General features: G+C 52.7%; 1 protein-coding gene across 2 annotated transcripts; it reads left to right on the forward strand.

The window, feature by feature from the left end:
* The first annotated feature begins 136 nt into the window (after positions 1-136).
* On the forward strand, positions 137-16,429 carry LOC132780118 (glycogen synthase kinase-3 alpha-like). 2 transcript variants are annotated; one of them, XM_067461179.1, is made up of 11 exons: positions 137-391; positions 3,634-3,821; positions 3,905-3,988; positions 5,771-5,881; positions 7,842-7,972; positions 9,334-9,440; positions 9,639-9,736; positions 11,172-11,267; positions 11,360-11,546; positions 13,897-13,998; positions 15,803-16,429. In XM_067461179.1, the coding sequence occupies exons 1-11, from the start codon at positions 319-321 to the stop codon at positions 15,883-15,885; spliced, it is 1,260 nt and encodes a 419-aa protein (XP_067317280.1). In that variant the 5' UTR covers positions 137-318; the 3' UTR covers positions 15,886-16,429. The 2 variants fall into 2 exon arrangements, with proteins under 2 accessions (XP_067317280.1, XP_067317279.1); XM_067461178.1 differs by lacking the exon at positions 137-391 and adding an exon at positions 515-964.
* Positions 16,430-17,145: the final 716 nt, after the last annotated feature.

A 17,145-nucleotide genomic window follows, 5' to 3' on the forward strand; every position in this document is an offset into this window, starting at 1 on the left:
AGCATCCAAGAGGCTGATGGGAGCGGAGTCTCCTCCCTCTCTCTCCCGCGGGACTACACCTCCCAGCAGCCCTTTCGGGGGGGGGGGCGTCCCAACCCTCACACTTCCTGCCGCGAAGCACGACGGGAGACGTAGTTTCCGCCGCCGGGTCACGAGACTCTTTCCTCCTCCTGCCTCCTGCTGCTAAGGCTGGGCGCGGGGCATGCCGGGAGCAGCAGAGCAGGGCCCGCGGCCTCCCGTCGTGCCCCGCGGCGCCCAGGCCGCAGCCCGAGCTCGCTTGCCTTCCGCCCGGGAGGGCCCTCCGCCCACACCGCCGACATGGAGCAGCGCCGAGGCGGAGCGGGAGGAACAGGGGGAGAAACAGGAGGGGGGCCCGCCCGCGCCCCTGAAGGTAGGTCGGTCTGTCAGTGTGGGAGTCGTTGCCGCGCGGCGCAGTCTGGGAAGTGTAGTCGTGCCGGGCTCGGGGGAACTCATTTCGCTCCCGTCGTGCTTTGCGGCGCCTCGGGAGGGCGGCGCGGCGCCTTCTGGGAAGCGGAGTCCGGCTGCCGGCACTGGGGCGAGAGAGTGGAGGGGACTCCATTTCCCGTGGGGCCTCGCGGCGGTGGCGGCGGCGGTGGTGGTGGTGGTGGCGACGGCCTCTCTCTCTAGATAGGGAGCCAGGCTTCTCCTCCTCCTCCTCCTTCTCCGCGTCCCGGCCTCGCCATGAGCAGCGGCAGCGCGGGCGGCTCCTCCTCGCGGCCTAGAACCAGCTCCTTCGCCGACCCCTCCAACGCGCCCCCCGCCGCCGCCGTCGCCGCCCCCAACACCTCCGCCGCCCCCTCCTCCTCCGCCGCCTCGGCCCCCCCTCCCCCGCTGCCGCCCCCCGCAGGGAGCAAGGCCGCCGGGCCCGGGCCTGGAGGAGGGGGCGGAGGAGGGGGAGGGAGCTTGTCGTCGGGGGGCTCCTTCCCGGGACTCAAGCTCGGAAGTGAGTCTGCGCGGAGAGGGGGAAAGGGGGTCTCCAGGGTCGCACCCCCCTCCCTTCACTGTTCTGTCTCTATTCCTATTATGATGAGGATTATTATGATAGATACCTGGGCCTGGGTCTCTCGCGGTGACGTCACGGGGAGGTCATTGGACTGGGGAAGGGGTCTTGAGAATCCGGGTTCAGGTTAGGGGTTAGGGGGGTGGCCCACTAAGTAAGGGAAAGGGAGGAGGAGGATCTGGTTGCCTGGCAACCGCAGACGGGAGGGGCGTGGCCCAAGTGGGGGCACGGGTGGGTGGGGGCAAAGGTGAGCTGAGCAAGGCATCTCAGGGCAGACCTTGGCCAAGACCCCCCCACACACACCGAGGGGCACCCCAGTGGTCAAGGGAGTGGAGCACACAGGCTCCTCCTGGATGGCCATCTGTTGGGGGTGCTTTGAATGGGGGCTGGGGGTAGGGGTAGGGGTGGGTGGGGGTAAAGGTGAGCAAGGCATCTCAGTGCAGACCTAGGTCAAGACCCCCCCCCCCCCCACACACACACACACACCGAGGGGCACCCCAGTGGTCAAGGGAGTGGAGCACACAGGCTGCTCCTGGATGGCCATCTGTTGGGGGTGCTTTGAATGGGGGGTGGGGGTAGGGGTGGGTGGGGTCAAAGGTCAGCAGGACATCTCAGTGCAGACCTAGGCCAAGACCCCCCCCCCCAGACACCTCAGAGAAGCACCTCAGAGAAGCACCCCCCACACACACACCTCAGAGGGACAGTGGTCAAGGGAGTGGAGCACACAGGCTCCTCCTGGGTGGCCATCTGTTGGGGGTGCTTTGAATGGGGGGGTGGGGGTAGGAGTGGAGGGGGGTAAAGGTGAGCAAGGCATCTCAGGGCAGACCTAGGCCAAGACACCCCCCCCCCCCCCCCACACACACACACACGCACCTCAGAGGGACAGTGTTCACGGGAGTGGGTCACACAGGCTCCTCCTGGATGGCCATCTGTTGGGTGTGCTTTGAATGCAATTTTCAAAGGTGAGGAGGGCATCTCAGGGCAGACCTAGGCCAAGACCCCCCCACACACACCGAGGGACACCCCAGTGGTCAAGGGAGCAGGGCACACGGGCTCCCACTGGATGGCCATCTGTTGGGGGTGCTCTGAATGGGGGGTGGGGGTGGGGGTGGGTGGGGGCAAAGGTGAGCAAGGCATCTTGGTGCAGACCTAGGCCAAGAACCCCCCCCCCCCCCCCCACACACACAGATACCTCAGAGGGAGGTGACGAGGGGGCAGCCCAGGTGGGGGTGGGTGGGGGCAAAGGTGAGCAGGACATCTCAGTGCAGCCCCCCCCCCCCCCCCACACAGACACCTCAGAGAAGCACCCCAGTGGTCAAGGGGGCAGCCTAGGTGGGGGCGGGTTGGGGCAAAGGTGAGCAGCCCTAGGCCAAGACTCCCCCCCCCCCGACACCTCAGAGAAGCACCCCAGTGGTCAAGAGAGCGGGACACACAGGCTCCTCCTGGATGGTCATCTGTTGGAGGTGCTTTGAATGCCATTTTCACACGTGGGGGTAGGGGTGGGTGGGGGCAAAGGTGAGCAGGGCATCTCAGTACAGCCCTAGGCCAAGACCCTTCTCCACCACACACACACCTCAGAGCTCAGAGGGAGGTGCCGAGGGGGCAGCCCAGGTGGGGGTGGGTGGGGGCAAAGGTGAGCAAGGCATCTCAGGGCAGCCCTAGGTCAAGACCCCCCCCCCCACAGACACCTCAGAGAAGCACCCCAGTGGTCAAGGGAGTGGGTCACACGGGCTCCTCCTGGATGACCATCTATTTGGGGTGCTTTGAATGCCATTTTCAAAAGTGAGCAAGGCATCTCAGTGCAGCCCTAGGTCAAGACCCCCCCTCCACACACACACACACACCTCAGAGGGAGGTGCTGAGGGGCACCCCAGTGGTCAAGGGAGTGGGGCACACGGGCTCCCACTGGATGGCCATCTGTTGGGAGTGCTTTGAATGCCATTTTCAAAGGTAAGCAGGGCATCTTGGTGCCCCCCTCCTTGAGTGGGAAGTTCAGTCCTAGGCCGAGCCTCAGAGGGAGATGCCGAGGGTCACTCTCTCCTCCTGAGGGGCAGCAAGGGTGGTGGTCAAGGGGCAAAGCAGGAGGGACGCAAGCCCTCCTCCAGAGACCCCGGTCTAACCCTGGAGAGAACGGGCCAGGCAAGGCAAGGGGGCCGAGGCCAGGCCCCTGACACTCCTCTTCCTTCCTTCCTTCCTTCCTTCCTTCCTTCCTTCCTTCCTTCCTCCTTGCATTATTGATAATGTTGTGTACTTTATTGTTTATGTTTTTAATTGCTTGTATTATTATTATTGCTTGTATTGTTGTGTTTGGGCTCGGCCTCTTGTAAGCCGTACCGAGTCCCTTGGGGAAATGGTGGTAGCGGGGTACAAATAAAGTGTTGTTGTTATTATTATTATTATTGTTGTTGTTGTTGTGTTTGGGCTCGGCCTCATGTAAGCCGTACCGAGTCCCTTGGGGAAATGGTGGTAGCGGGGTACAAATAACGTGTTGTTATTATTGTTGTTGTTGTTGTGTTTGGGCTCGGCCTCATGTAAGCCGCACTGAGTCTCTTGGGGAGATGGTGGTAGCGGGGTACAAACAAAGTGTTATTATATTATTATTATTATTGCAGGGGATAGCGGGAAGGTGACCACGGTGGTGGCCACGCCGGGCCAAGGGCCGGACCGCCCGCAGGAGGTCTCCTACTCGGACATCAAGGTCATCGGCAACGGCTCCTTCGGAGTGGTGTACCAGGCCCGCCTGGCTGACTCGGGGGAGCTGGTGGCCATCAAGAAGGTGCTGCAGGACAAGCGCTTCAAGGTGATGCCCCGCCCGGCCTGCCCTCCCCTCCCCTTCCGTCATCCTCGGGTTGCGCCCCTCACCTTGGTCTCTCTCCTCTGCAGAACCGGGAGCTGCAGATCATGCGGAAGCTGGACCACTGCAACATTGTGCGCCTGCGGTATTTCTTCTACTCCAGTGGGGAAAAGGTGAGCCAGCGGGGTGTGTGTGTGTAGGTGTAAAACAGCCTCCTGGAAGCCCCTCACCTGCCTTGGTGTCCATTAAGTTAAGAGATAACAACTTCCCAAGGCAGCCCTGAGTTTCTGGGCTAAGCGAGGCCTAAATCAATGTATTGTCGAAGGCTTTCATGGCTAGGTTCTTGTGGGGTTTTTTCGGGCTATAGGGCCATGTTCTAGAGGCATTTCTCCTGACGTTTCGCCTGCATCTATGGCAAGCATCCTCAGAGGTAGTGAGGTCTGTTGGAAATAGGAAAATGGGTTTATATATCTGTGGAATGGCTGGGGTGGGGCAAAGAGCTCTCTGCTGAAGCTAGGTGTGAATGTTTCAGCTGACCACCTTCATTAGCATTTGAAGGCTTGGCTGAGCCTGGGAAAATGTTCTGTTGAGAGGTGTTAAGATGTGCCTGGTTGTTTCCTCTCTGCTGTTTTGCTGTTGTAATTTTAGAGATTTTTAATACTGGTAGCCAGATTTTGTTCATTTTCATGGTCTCTTCCTTTCTGTTGAAATTGTCCACATGCTTGTGGATTTCAGTGGCTTCTCTGTGTAGTCTGACATGGTGGTTGTTGGAGTGGTCCAGCATTTCTGTGTTCTCAAATAATATGCTGTGTCCAGAACATTTTCCCAGGCTCAGCCAAGCCTTCAAATGCTAATGGTGGTCAGCTGAAACATTCACACCTAGCTTCAGCAGAGAGCTCCTTGCCCCACCCCAGCCATTCCACAGATATATAAACCCATTTTTCCTACTTCCAACAGACCTCACTACTTCTGAGGATGCTTGCCATCGATGCAGGCGAAACGTCAGGAGAGAATGCCTCTAGAACATGGCTCTATAGCCCGAAAAAAACCTACAAGAACCTAGAGGCCTAAATCCTTGTCATCCTTGGGTCCTGATGGAACCTTGCAGCGGCGTTGCTGGTTCTTGCCCCCCTCACCCCCAGAAAATCCGATTGGGAACAGCTTCTGGTGAACACGCACTCCTTTGTTGACAGGCATCCCATTAGAACTCTCAGGCATCCTTTCCTTGTCCTGTGTAGTCTGTCTGTCCAGAAAATACTGTGCCAGGCCTTTGGGAATGGGCACCGGCCTAGCCAGGCAACTCTGTTTTGCAGATGATGGATAATAATAATAATAATAATAATGATATAAATAATAATAATAATAATAATAAATAAAATAATAAATGATGATGGATCCATGGATCTGGTGCCCATGGTTTTGCATACCCATGCTTCAAAAAATACATCCTACCCAAAGCCACAGACCACAGAATGGTGGGAGTTGGAGTCGAAAACACCTGGCTTTGGGTAGCCACAGGGCGGTGGTCTGTCCTGAGCAGGGGCTTCCCTTAGCTGGCCTCCACTCTGGTGTTCCTGCCACAGCCTGTTTTGAGGGCATTCTTAGTCCTCAGCTGTGGGTCACGTTCTTCTCTCTGGAGCTGAGTCCACTGTCACACGGTGTGGTTGCAGTCGAATGTCTTCCTTCCAGAATATTCCATCCTTGGGGCTGACAGCACAACCCTGGGTCTTTCTGTGGTCAGAACTTCCACAGCAAACAAATGTCTCCTGTTGAAAAGGAAGGCTGCATATTTGCGTCTTGAAAGTGTATTTTTTTGTCTTGATCTTGAAATGGAAGCTGCACTCCTCACTTACCCATGTACGCTCTTCCGTGTTCCTGCTGTTGCTGTTTGGGTCCGATGGGAGTTGTTCTGTAGGTCCCATTGTAATCCCCCTTTTCCCCACATTCTGTTGCAGAAGGACGAGGTTTACCTCAATTTAGTCCTGGACTTTGTGCCAGAGACCGTCTACCGTGTGGCCCGGCACTTCACCAAAGCCAAGCAGACCATCCCTGTCATCTACGTGAAGGTACCTGTCCCTTCGTCGTCCGTTGTGAATCTTTCTGCTTGAGGGATTTCTCCGGTTCCTTCTTGGCTGCCTTTCCAGGAGGGATTTATTTTATTTTATTTATTTATCGTGTCAGGAGCAACCAGACATTTGTATTACATTTTTAACAAAACAAACAAACAGACAAAACACAAAGTTTGCAAGCTTGGTAGTTGATTAAATGTCCGTTGACCAGTATCTGGCCACTTGGAGTGCTTCTGGTGTTGCCGCAAGAAGGTCCTCCCTTGTGCATGTGGCAGGGCTCAGGGTGCATTGCGGCAGGTGGTCAGTGGTTGCTCTTCTCCACACTCGCATGTTGAGGATTCCACTTTGTGGCCCCATTTCATGAGGTTGGCTCTGCATCTCGTGATGCCAGAGCGCAGTCTGTTCAGCGCCTTCCAAGTCTCCCAATCTTCTGTGTGCCCAGGGGGGAGTCTCTCCTTTGGTATCAGCCATTGGTTGAGGCTCCGGTTTTGAGCCTGCCACTTTTGGACTCTTGCTTGCTGGGGTGTTCCAGTGAGTGTCTCTGTAGATCTTAGAAAACCCAGGTAATAATCCTCAGAGCTCGGGATGCTTGTCTGTTCTTGAGGTGAAAGGTATATGTCTGTGTTTAAGATGGGTTAGGGATCAGCTGGTTTTCCCTGTAATAGGCAGTAAGAGCACCATCTCAAAGCTCCTTGCTTGAACAGTAATGGCATGATCATCAGCATAGCAGGGCTCAGGTTGCATTGCAGCAGGTGGTCAGTGGTTTGCTCTTCTCCACACTCGCATGTCGTGGATTCCACTTTGTGGCCCCATTTCTTAAGATTGGCTCTGCATCTCGTGGTGCCAGAGCGCAGTCTGTTCACCGCCTTCCAAGTCACCCTGTTTTCTGTGTGCCCAGGAGGGAGTCTCTCCTTTGATATCAGGTTCTGGGTTTGAGCCTGCCACTTTTGGACTCTCGCTTGCTGAGGTGTTCCAGCGAGTGTCTCTGTAGATCTTAGAAAACTATTTCTAGATTTAAGTCGTTGACGTGCTGGCTGATACCCAAACAAGGGATGGGCTGGAGATGTCTCTGCCTTGGTCCTTTCACTATTGGCTGCCACTTCCCAGCGGATGTCAGGTGGTGCAATACCAGCTAAGCAGTGTCATTTCTCCAGGGCGCAGACACCCTGTCATAATGCGGCATGTCTCATTAATAGCCACATCCACTGTTTTAGCGTGGTGAGATGTGTTCCACACTGGGCATGCATACTCAGCAGCAGAGTAGCACAGCGCAAGGGCAGATGTCTTCACTGTGTCTGGTTGTGATCCCCAGGTTGTGCCAATCAGCTTTTGTATGATATTGTTTCTAGCACCCACTTTTTGCTTGATGTTCAGGCAGTGCTTCTTGTAGGTCAGGACACGGTCCAGAGTGATTCCCAGGTATTTGGGTGCGCTGCAATGCTCCCGTGGGAGCATGCATAGAGTGACTCCCAGGGATTTGGGTTCAGCACTTCCAAGTCACTCAGTTTTCTGTTCCAGGAGAGAGAAAAGTTGGGAATCACTGGCAGGTTGCAATTCTAACAGTTTGCAATGCCTCTTTGGATTTGATCATTTCATTGAGTGCCTACCTTGACCAGACTTCCCATTTTACTCAAACGTAAATGCTCACAGCTTTAATCTGAGGTTGTAACAATATTCTACTCCATGGCTTTGCATTGATGTGCCCTTGGGGGGCTTGGAGTGTTGTTTTGTGATGTGTGCTTCCCTAGCATTTAATGACAATGTTCTTCTATTCTATCGAAATGCTTGCAGCAGCTAATGTACGGCTACTACTAAAAGAAGGGCCACGCAGTCCAGAGAATAACAATATTCCCAATACGTACAGTAAAAAGAGCCTTTCAAATATATAGCCACCTGATGACGCCCAGGTGTGGACAGGAGCCACCACGTGAACGCCCGTCTCCCTCTCATTCCTCAGGTGTACATGTACCAGCTTTTCCGCAGCCTCGCTTACATCCATTCTCAAGGTGTCTGTCACCGGGACATCAAGCCCCAGAACCTCCTGGTGGACCCCGACACGGCCGTACTGAAGCTTTGTGACTTCGGCAGGTGAGGGGGAGCACAAGGGGGGGGGGGCACTTTGTGAATTGAAGGCTTTGTGGAGCAGGGAGTTAGGGGTTTTGGCATCCATATGTCCATCCGGGTTGCAGTCCTGCTTGTCCGCTCCCCTGCTGCCTGGACAGTGGAGCTTCTGCCATGGCCCAGGCACCGGGTGCTCTTCTGTTCTGGACCTGCACAGCCCAGCAACAAGGCGGTCAGTGATTGACCAGGGTGTTTAGCTCAGGAAAAGAAGGCAGAGGGGTCTTGCGGGGCCTTGGACCCTGGTCCTTCTGGGTTGAGTGATGGAGAGCCCTCTTATTTATTTATTTATGACATTTCTGTGCCGCCCTTCTCACCCTGAAGGGGACTCAGAGCGGTTTACGAGATATGTATACATAAAGGTAAAGGTAGTCCCCTGACATTAAGTCCAGTCATGTCTGACTCTGGGGGTGGCGCTCATCTCCAAGGTCATGTGGCCAGCATGACCGCATGGAGCGCCGTTACCCTCCCGCCGGAGCGGTACCTATTGATCTACTCACATTTGCATGTTTTCGAACTGCTAGGTTGGCAGAAGCTAGGGCTGACAGCGGAAGCTCACGCCAGTCCCTGGAATTGAACCTGCAACCTTTCGATCAACAAGTGCTTTAACCCACTGCGCCACCGGGGGGCCCCTATATATACATACAATATATTATATTATTGACATAAATAAACAAATAATACTATAATATATGTATACATGCAATATATTATATTATTGACATAGTATTATTTGTTTATTTATTTATTTATTTAGAGCTTTTCTCTTCCGCCCTTCTCCTCACCCCGCAGGGGACTCGGGGCGGATCACAGTGTACACATATATGGCAAACATTCAATGCCAATTTTTGACATACAAACATATACAGACATACACAGAGGCTATTTAACTTTTTTCTGGCCGCCAGGGGAGCTGTCGCTTTCATCGTCCATCTGCGACACTGATGAAGCACTTCTGCATTCCCCGCATGCTTCCCCGCTGGGAAGTCTTCTTTACGGCCTCATAAATCAGTTAATTTAGCCGCCCCACACTTTAAGGTGGTACCTTATTTTCCTACTTGACAGATGCAACTGTCTTTTGGGTTGCAAAGGTCGACAACAGGCTACACACAATTGGTTGGAAACCCATTCCAACCCAGGCTGGCTTCGAACTCATGACCTTTTGGTCAGCGTAACCTTAATGCAGCTGACACTCAGCCAGCTGCGCCACTATCCCGGTGCAGTATCAGTATTATATATTACTATATTGTACTATACCATTGTATTGTAATATTATAAGTAATATTACATGCAATATAAAATCTATATTCTTCTGTTTTTCTCCCTCTCAGCGCAAAGCAGCTGGTGCGGGGAGAGCCCAACGTCTCCTACATCTGCTCTCGCTACTACCGGGCCCCGGAGCTCATCTTCGGAGCCACCGATTACACCTCCAACATCGGTGAGACCACGGCCACCCCCTCCCTTCAGCCCTTTGCATGCACTCACACTCAACCACAAGGAGCTGCCCCTCCTCTCCCCATGGAGTTTGACCTGTGGTCTTGGCCTGCTGCCCCCCTCCCCCCCAAGAGATTCAACTGGTGCTGAAGGCCCCCCTTTCTTCTTCTTCTTCTTCTTTGTCCACCCTTGCCTTGGCTAGATATCTGGTCGGCCGGCTGTGTCCTGGCGGAACTGCTCCTGGGCCAGCCCATATTTCCCGGCGACAGCGGTGTGGACCAGCTGGTGGAGATCATCAAGGTAATTGCAAGTGGGCTTCCTGGTTCACACTCCCGGTCTTTACATTGTGCCTGGTCATAGTCCATGGGGAGTGGGGCTGGGCCTGTCCCACCTCCCTTCGTGCCCCATGGAGAAAGCGGACTATTATTTATTTATTTATTTTACATTATTTATATCCCGCCTATATCAGCCCATAGGCGACTCAGGGCGGTCTACATATCGGCACAATTCGATGCCATCAATATATACATTCTAAAGCAAAAGCAAGTGCATTTAGAGAAAAAAGACAGTGCAATAATAATTTAAAAAGAGCTATATCCTCTCATTCCAATCCTCATCCGTTTCATCGTCTTGGCCGTTCCTGGGTCATTCTCCATCCCAAGCTTGACTATAGAGATGAAGGGGCCTTATGTGTCCATGGAGTCCATGGAGGGAACATACCATGTATACATACGTGAGAGGAAGTCCTAGGGAGGAAGCCACAGTGGTCCACGCTCTTGTTACATCCCGAATAGACTACTGCAACACACTCTACGTGGGGTTGCCCTTGAAGACTGTTTGGAAACTTCAATTAGTCCAGCGGGAGGCAGCCAGATTACTCACCGGAGCGACATACAGGGAGCATGCCACCCCCCTGTTGTGTCAGCTCCGCTGGCTGCCGATCCAGTTCCGAGCACAATTCACAGTGCTGCTTTTGACCTACAAAACCCTATACGGCTCCGGCCCAACATATCTGACTGAACGCATCTCCCTCTATGTCCTGCCTCGAAGTTTGAGCTCTTCTAGGGAGGCCCTGGTCTCGGCCCCGCCTCTATCACAAGTGAAATTGGTGGGGACAAGGAGCAGGGCCTTCTCAGTGGTGGCCCCTCGCCTGTGGAATTCACATCCTGGGGAAATGAGGTCATCGACATCCCTCCTCTTGTTTAGAAGGAAACTAAAAACATGGATATGGGACCGGGCCTTTGGGTAATCTGGCAGACAGACAAAGGACAATTGACGACTAGAATTGGATAGGATTATGACAATGCAGAATGAATTTACGGATTCTGAGCTTGGCGAACGTTGATCATTAGATTGGTTTTTATTAGTTGTGTTGTATCACTGGATTGTTTTAATGGTTGCTGATATATATTTTATCTTACTATTGTAAGCCGCCCAGAGTCCCCCCTCGGGGGTTGAGAAGGGCGGGGTAGAAATGCGCGGAATAAATAATAAATAAATAAATGCTGGCAGGAGGAGAGGCTGGGCATTCGGTTTGCCTTTGGGAATGCCCAAGACGCTCCTGAGCAAGTGCATTGATCCCCGAGAAGTTTGAATTTTGTCCCCCCCCCCCCCCAATATTCCAATGAACTTTTCTAAGAGGAGGGGTGCCAGAGTAGGGGTGAGTGTATTGGCTGAAGCCAGAGTTGTGCTGCCTGCCGAGTGCCACTTCCCTCCCTTTCCTTCCCTGCTGCAGGTGCTGGGCACGCCGACGCGAGAACAGATCCGAGAGATGAACCCCAACTACACAGAGTTCAAGTTCCCCCAGATCAAAGCACACCCCTGGATCAAGGTACCACGAAGGAGGGAGACATGCCAGTGGGTCGGGACTAGGAAAGGCCATCGTCCGGTGGCTGACCCCCTCCCCTCCCTTCCTTGCCGCAGGTGTTCAAGCCCCGCACGCCGCTGGAGGCCATTTCGTTGTGCAGCCGGCTGCTGGAGTACACGCCAGCCACGCGCCTCTCCCCGCTCGAGGCGTGCGCCAACAGCTTCTTCGACGAGCTGCGAGAGCCCAACGCCCGGCTACCCAATGGCCGCGAGCTGCCCCCACTCTTCAACTTCAGCCCTGTGGGTGAGTGGGCAGCATTGGGACCCACGGGGTCAAGCAGAAGGGGCCACAGTGGTTGTCCTAAGGGAGCTGGAGGGGGGCTGGCTGTCCATTTAAAGCCCTGGGAGGGGGGAGAGGGCATTTGGTCAACTCCAGGGTCATCCAGGGGCCGCAGGGCACCGAGAGTCCAGTGATCCCCAAAGGAGGAAGGCCGCAGATATGTGTCCTTCTCTCAAGGTGTCTGAAACATCTCTGTGTGTGGACCACTGGAGCCACAGGATCTATCACAGGATTGTGGTGCAGCTGTCTGAGTGTCAGCTGCATTAAGATCACTCTGACCAAAAGGTCATGAGTTTGAAGCCAGCCCAGGTCGGAGTGGGTTTCCAACCAATTGTGTGTAGCCTGTTAAATAGCCTCTGTGTATGTCTGTATATGTTTGTATGTCAAAAATTGGCATTGAATGTTTGCCATATATGTGTACACTGTAATCTGCCCTGACTCCCCTGCTATGGGGTGAGGAGAAGGGCGGAATATAAAAGCTTATTTATTTATCAAGTCATCCACAACCAGAACATTGTATTACATTTCTAACAGAACAAAACAAACAAACAGATAAAAAAACAAAACAAAAAAACCAACACAAATTTTGCAAATTTGGTATTTGGTTAAATGTCCTTTGACCAGTCTCTGGCCCCTTGGAGTGGCTCTGGTGTTGCTGCAAGAAGGTCCTCCCTTGTGCATCATGTGGCAGGGCTCAGGGTGCATTGCAGCAGGTGGTCAGTGGTTGGCTCTTCTCCGCACTCGCATGTCGAGGACTCCACTTTGTGGCCCCATTTCTTGAGGTTGGCTCTGCATCTCGTGGTGCCAGAGCACAGTCTGTTCAGCACCTTCCCAGTCGCCCAGTCCTCTGTGTGCCCAGGGGGGAGTCTCTCATCTGGCATCACCCACGGATTGAGGTGCTGGGTTTGAGCCTGCCACTTTTGGACTCTAGCTTGCTGAGGTGTTCCAGCGAGTGTCTCTGTAGATCTAAGAAAGCTATTTCTAGATTTAAGTCGTTGACGTGCTGGCTGATACCCAAACAGGGGATGAGCTGGAGATGTCTCTGCCTTGGTCCTTTCACTATTGGCTGCTACTTCCTGGCGGATGTCAGGTGGTGCAATCCCGGCTAAGCAGTGTCATTTCTCCAGTGGTGTAGGGCGCAGACAGTCTGTGATAATGCAGCATGTCCCATTAGGAGGCACATCCACTGTTTTAGCGTGGTGAGATGTGTTCCACACTGGGCATGCATATTCAGCAGCAGAGTAGCAGAGCGCAAGGGCAGATGTCTTCACAGTATCTGGTTGTGATCCCAGGTTGTGCCAGTCAGCTTTCGTATGATATTGTTTCTAGTGCCCATTTTTTGCTTGACGTTCAGGCAGTGCTTCTTGGAGGTCAGAGAACAGTCCAAAGTGACTCCCAGGGATTTGGGTGCACTGCAATGCTCCCGTGGGATTCCTTCCTTCCCAGGTAATCATTCTCAGAGCTCGGGATGCTTGTCTGTTCTTGAGATGAAAGGCACATGTCTGTGTTTTAGATGGATTAGGGATCAGTTGGTTTTCCCTGTAATAGGCAGTAAGGGCACCTAGAGCTTCGGAGAGCTTCTCTTCTACCCTCTCAAAGCTCCCTGCTTGGGCGGTGATGGCACGATCATCAGCATAGATGAAGCTCTCTGTCCCTTCTGGCAGTGGCTGGTCATTTGTGTAGATGTTGAACATGGATGGAGCAAGCACGCTCCCCTGAGGCAGGCCGCTCTTCTGTGTCCGCCATCTGCTTCTCTGGCCCTGGAACTCAACAAAGAAGCTCCTGTTTTGTAGCAGGTTTCCTATGAGGCGGGTGAGGTGGTCGTCCTTTGTGATATTATACATTTTCCTCAGGAGGAGGCAGCAGTGGTTCACAGTCTCATAGGCTGCTGACAGGTCTATGAAGACAGCTCCTGTGATCTGCTGCCTTTCAAAGCCATCTTCTATGTGCTGAGTGAGGTTCAGCACTTGCGATGTGCAGCTTTTGCCTTTCCTGAAGCCAGCTTGCTGTGGAATCAGACAGGGGTCTATATTTTCCATAATTCTATGCAAAATAAGTCTCTCCAGAACTTTCTAGAGGTGGCACAGCAGGGAGATTGGTCTGTAGCTTTTTGGGTCATTACGGTCTTTGCCTGGCTTCAAGATGGCGATGACTCTTGCTTTCCTCCAGATTTTGGGGATCTGACAGGATGCAGTGCAGTTGTTCATCAGCTCCAGCAGCCGCGCCTTGCTTTGGGACCAAAGTTCTTGATTTGTTCCATATAAAAGCTGTAAATAAATAAATAAATATCTCTACCTCTGTGTTCCCCCTGCAGAGCTGTCCATTCAGCCGGGCCTGAATTCCAACCTCATTCCGCCACACATCCGGTCTCAGACCACTTCGGTGGGAACAGCAACGAGTTCGACAACCGCACACAGTGAGTGCCTGGACTTTGTGTTTTGGGGGCAAGAGTTGCATAACACTATGTCACAAAATCTGGGGAAAAAAAATCTGTCCCTGGTTTGAAAGTGTTATTTCCTGTTTCATTGTGCAGCACTTACTTTGGAAATGTTTTTTAGACTCCAGAAACTTCTTTGTTTTGTTGTGGTTGCCACAAACTAGGTTGTGGGATATTCATTGAAAAACTATAACAAATAATGTCCCTCCCGTAAAAACCCAAGTCTTTTGCAGTTTAATAAACTTTCCCCTTGTGAGAGTACCAATTAGAGAATGGCATTGACAACCCAGGGACATAAACCATAGTGTTACATAGTGTAATATGACTCCGGCCCAGTTTACCTGTCCGAACAGATTCTCCCCTATGAACCATCAAGGTTATTAAGATCTTCTGGAGGGGCCCTGCTCTCGGTCCCACCACCCTCGCAATCGCGTCTGGTGGGGACGAGGGACAGTGCCTTCTCGGTGGTGGCCCCTTGGCTCTGGAACTCTCTCCCATTGGAGATTAGAACTGCCCCTTCTCTCCTGACTTTTAGAAAGCTGGTGAAAACTTGGAATTTAGCATTCGATGAGTAAGTCAATAACTCTTGGCCACACGGACAGATGGTGATGAATTGTGATTTCATTCTGATGACTTGGTCTTATGTAATTATTTTATGTATTAGTGCATTATGTGATGTGATATTTTACACTATTGTTTATGAATCTTTTGTTGTGAACCGGCCTGAGTCCCTCTCCGGAGCTTGAGAAGACCAGTATGTGTGTGTGTGTGTATCTTTTGTTGTGAACCGGCCTGAGTCCCTCTCCAGAGGTTGAGAAGACCAGTGTGTGTATGTGTGTGTGTGTATATATCTTTTGTTGTGAACCGGCCTGAGTCCCTCTCCAGAGGTTGAGAAGACCAGTGTGTGTGTGTGTGTGTGTGTGTGTATATATCTTTTGTTGTGAACCGGCCTGAGTCCCTCTCCAGGGGTTGAGAAGACCAGTGTGTGTGTGTGTGTGTGTGTGTGTGTGTGTATCTTTTGTTGTGAACCGGCCTGAGTCCCTCTCCAGAGGTTGAGAAGACCAGTGTGTGTGTGTGTGTGTATATATATCTTTTGTTGTGAACCGGCCTGAGTCCCTCTCCGGAGGTTGAGAAGACCAGTGTGTGTGTGTGTGTGTATATATTTGTCTATCTATCTATTTATCTATCTATCTCCGGCCTGAGTCCCTCTCCGGAGGTTGAGAAGACCAGTGTGTATGTGTGTGTGTATATATATTTGTTTATTTATATATTTATATTTATTTATTTGTATATTTGTTTATATATATATATCTCCGGCCTGAGTCCCTCTCCGGAGGTTGAGAAGATCAGTATGTGTGTGTGTGTGTGTATATATATATATATCTATCTTTTGTTGTGAACCGGCCTGAGTCTCTCCGGAGGTTGAGAAGACCAGTGTATATATAATATAATATAATATAATATAATATAATATAATATAATATAATATAATATAATAAATATAAATATACTGGTTTTCTCAACCTCCAGAGAGGGACTCAGGCCAGTTCACAACAAAAGATACACACACACACACACACACACACACACACACACACACACAGGTCTTCTGAACCTCCGGAGACTCAGAGGCCGGTTATTTTTATTTATTTTTATATATATATATATATATATATATATATATATATATATATATATATAAATAAAAAAGCAAATATTTAGATAGGAAGGAAGGAAGGAAGGAGGGGAGGTGGTCAAGGCTCACTTTCCCCTTTTGCTGCAGGCGAGGGGAGACTCGGACCGGACCGGAGCCAGGGCACGCCGGGGGACGGCAGTGGCACGGGACCCATCGCCAACACGTCCTGAGGAGCTGCCTCTGGGCCGGGGGGCAGGTCCCCTCCACCACCCCCTGCCCCCCCACCGGCCACTCACACGGACTTCTCTGAACTGTGAACAACGGAGGAGGAGGAGGAGGAAGAGGAGGAGGGGGATTCATGGCCGGGGACCAAGCGGCACCCCACCCCCCTCCTGTTGGTCAAGGGGGCAGTCGGTCAGGGGTGGGGCGCCGGACAGGAGGGGGCAGTCACCTCTTCCCGACACCATTGGAGGTTCCCTCGCGACCCCTCCTTTGCACAGGGAGGCAGCAGAAAAAAAGCAGTGAACGGTCATCCTGTGGCTTCAGGGCTCCTTTCTTGGTCATCAGTCCAGGCTGGTGCCTCCGCAAGTGGGGGGGGGGGGCACACCATCGCCCTGCGGTTTCTGCTGACCCTCTCCCCAACTCCCTCTCCTCCCCACCCCTCTCAAAAAAAAGGGGGGGGGTCCCAGCTTGTTTTTTAAGTCCCTCTTGTTTTTAACACCCCCCCCCCCCCCCGGAGAAAACAAAATGATAACATGGTTTTAGTTCCAGCTTCGTGTCCAGTTCCTGCACTAGGTCTCTCCCACCTGTGCCCCCCCCAGCCCCCAAAAGACCTGCTGGGCCTGTTTGCCTCTGAAACACGGATGCTGTTATTTTTAAGCAGGTTAGGTTCCCCTTCTCCCCCCCCCCCTTTAAAAAAAAGAAGCTCCCAGTTGAAACAGGTGTGTCCCCTTCAAGGGGGGAGCTGGGCCCGCCCCTCCTGCCCCCTCCCCCTCCCCTCGGACCTGCCTCCACCCACCGCAGCCTCTTACTGGGAACAAGCTCCCCTCTTCTCTGCTGAGGCGGGGGCCCACGATTCCTCTCCCCCCCTGGTATCACAGGTTTGGCCCTTTCTTCCCCAGTGGGAGGGGGCTCCCAAAGGGAGGGTGGAAGAAGGAGGAGGCAAGAAGATTCCAGGCCCCCCCTCCTCCCCCCATCTGTAAATACCTTTTTTCTTCCCCTTCCTCCTCCTCCCCCCTCCCCACCAAACGGCCTCCTCCCGTTTCTCCCTGTAAATAGATGATGATTTCTTTTCTTAATGCAACGATGGCCCCAAGACCCCCGCCCCTCCCACCCCCACCTTCAAATTGCTCTAGGTTTGAGGGGTGCCCTGAAGAACCAGGGAGCAGCCTGTGGATAAATGCCCTCACGATGCCCCCTCCCAAAATCACCCCCCCCCCAAACATTGTGTGTTAGTTTCTTTCTTAGGTTTTTTGGCTGTGTACAGACAT

This window comes from Anolis sagrei, chromosome X (assembly GCF_037176765.1).
Source record: "Anolis sagrei isolate rAnoSag1 chromosome X, rAnoSag1.mat, whole genome shotgun sequence".
Classification (NCBI taxonomy): Eukaryota; Metazoa; Chordata; class Lepidosauria; order Squamata; family Dactyloidae; genus Anolis; species Anolis sagrei.

Coding starts and splice junctions, on each gene's coding strand:
- LOC132780118 (XM_067461178.1), top strand. CDS start 703: ATGAGCAGCGGCAGCGCGGGCGGCTCCTCCTCGCGGCCTAGAACCAGC. Junction 965..3,633: donor CCCGGGACTCAAGCTCGGAA/GTGAGTCTGCGC, acceptor TTATTATTGCAG/GGGATAGCGGGAAGGTGACC. Junction 9,737..11,171: donor AGCTGGTGGAGATCATCAAG/GTAATTGCAAGT, acceptor TCCCTGCTGCAG/GTGCTGGGCACGCCGACGCG.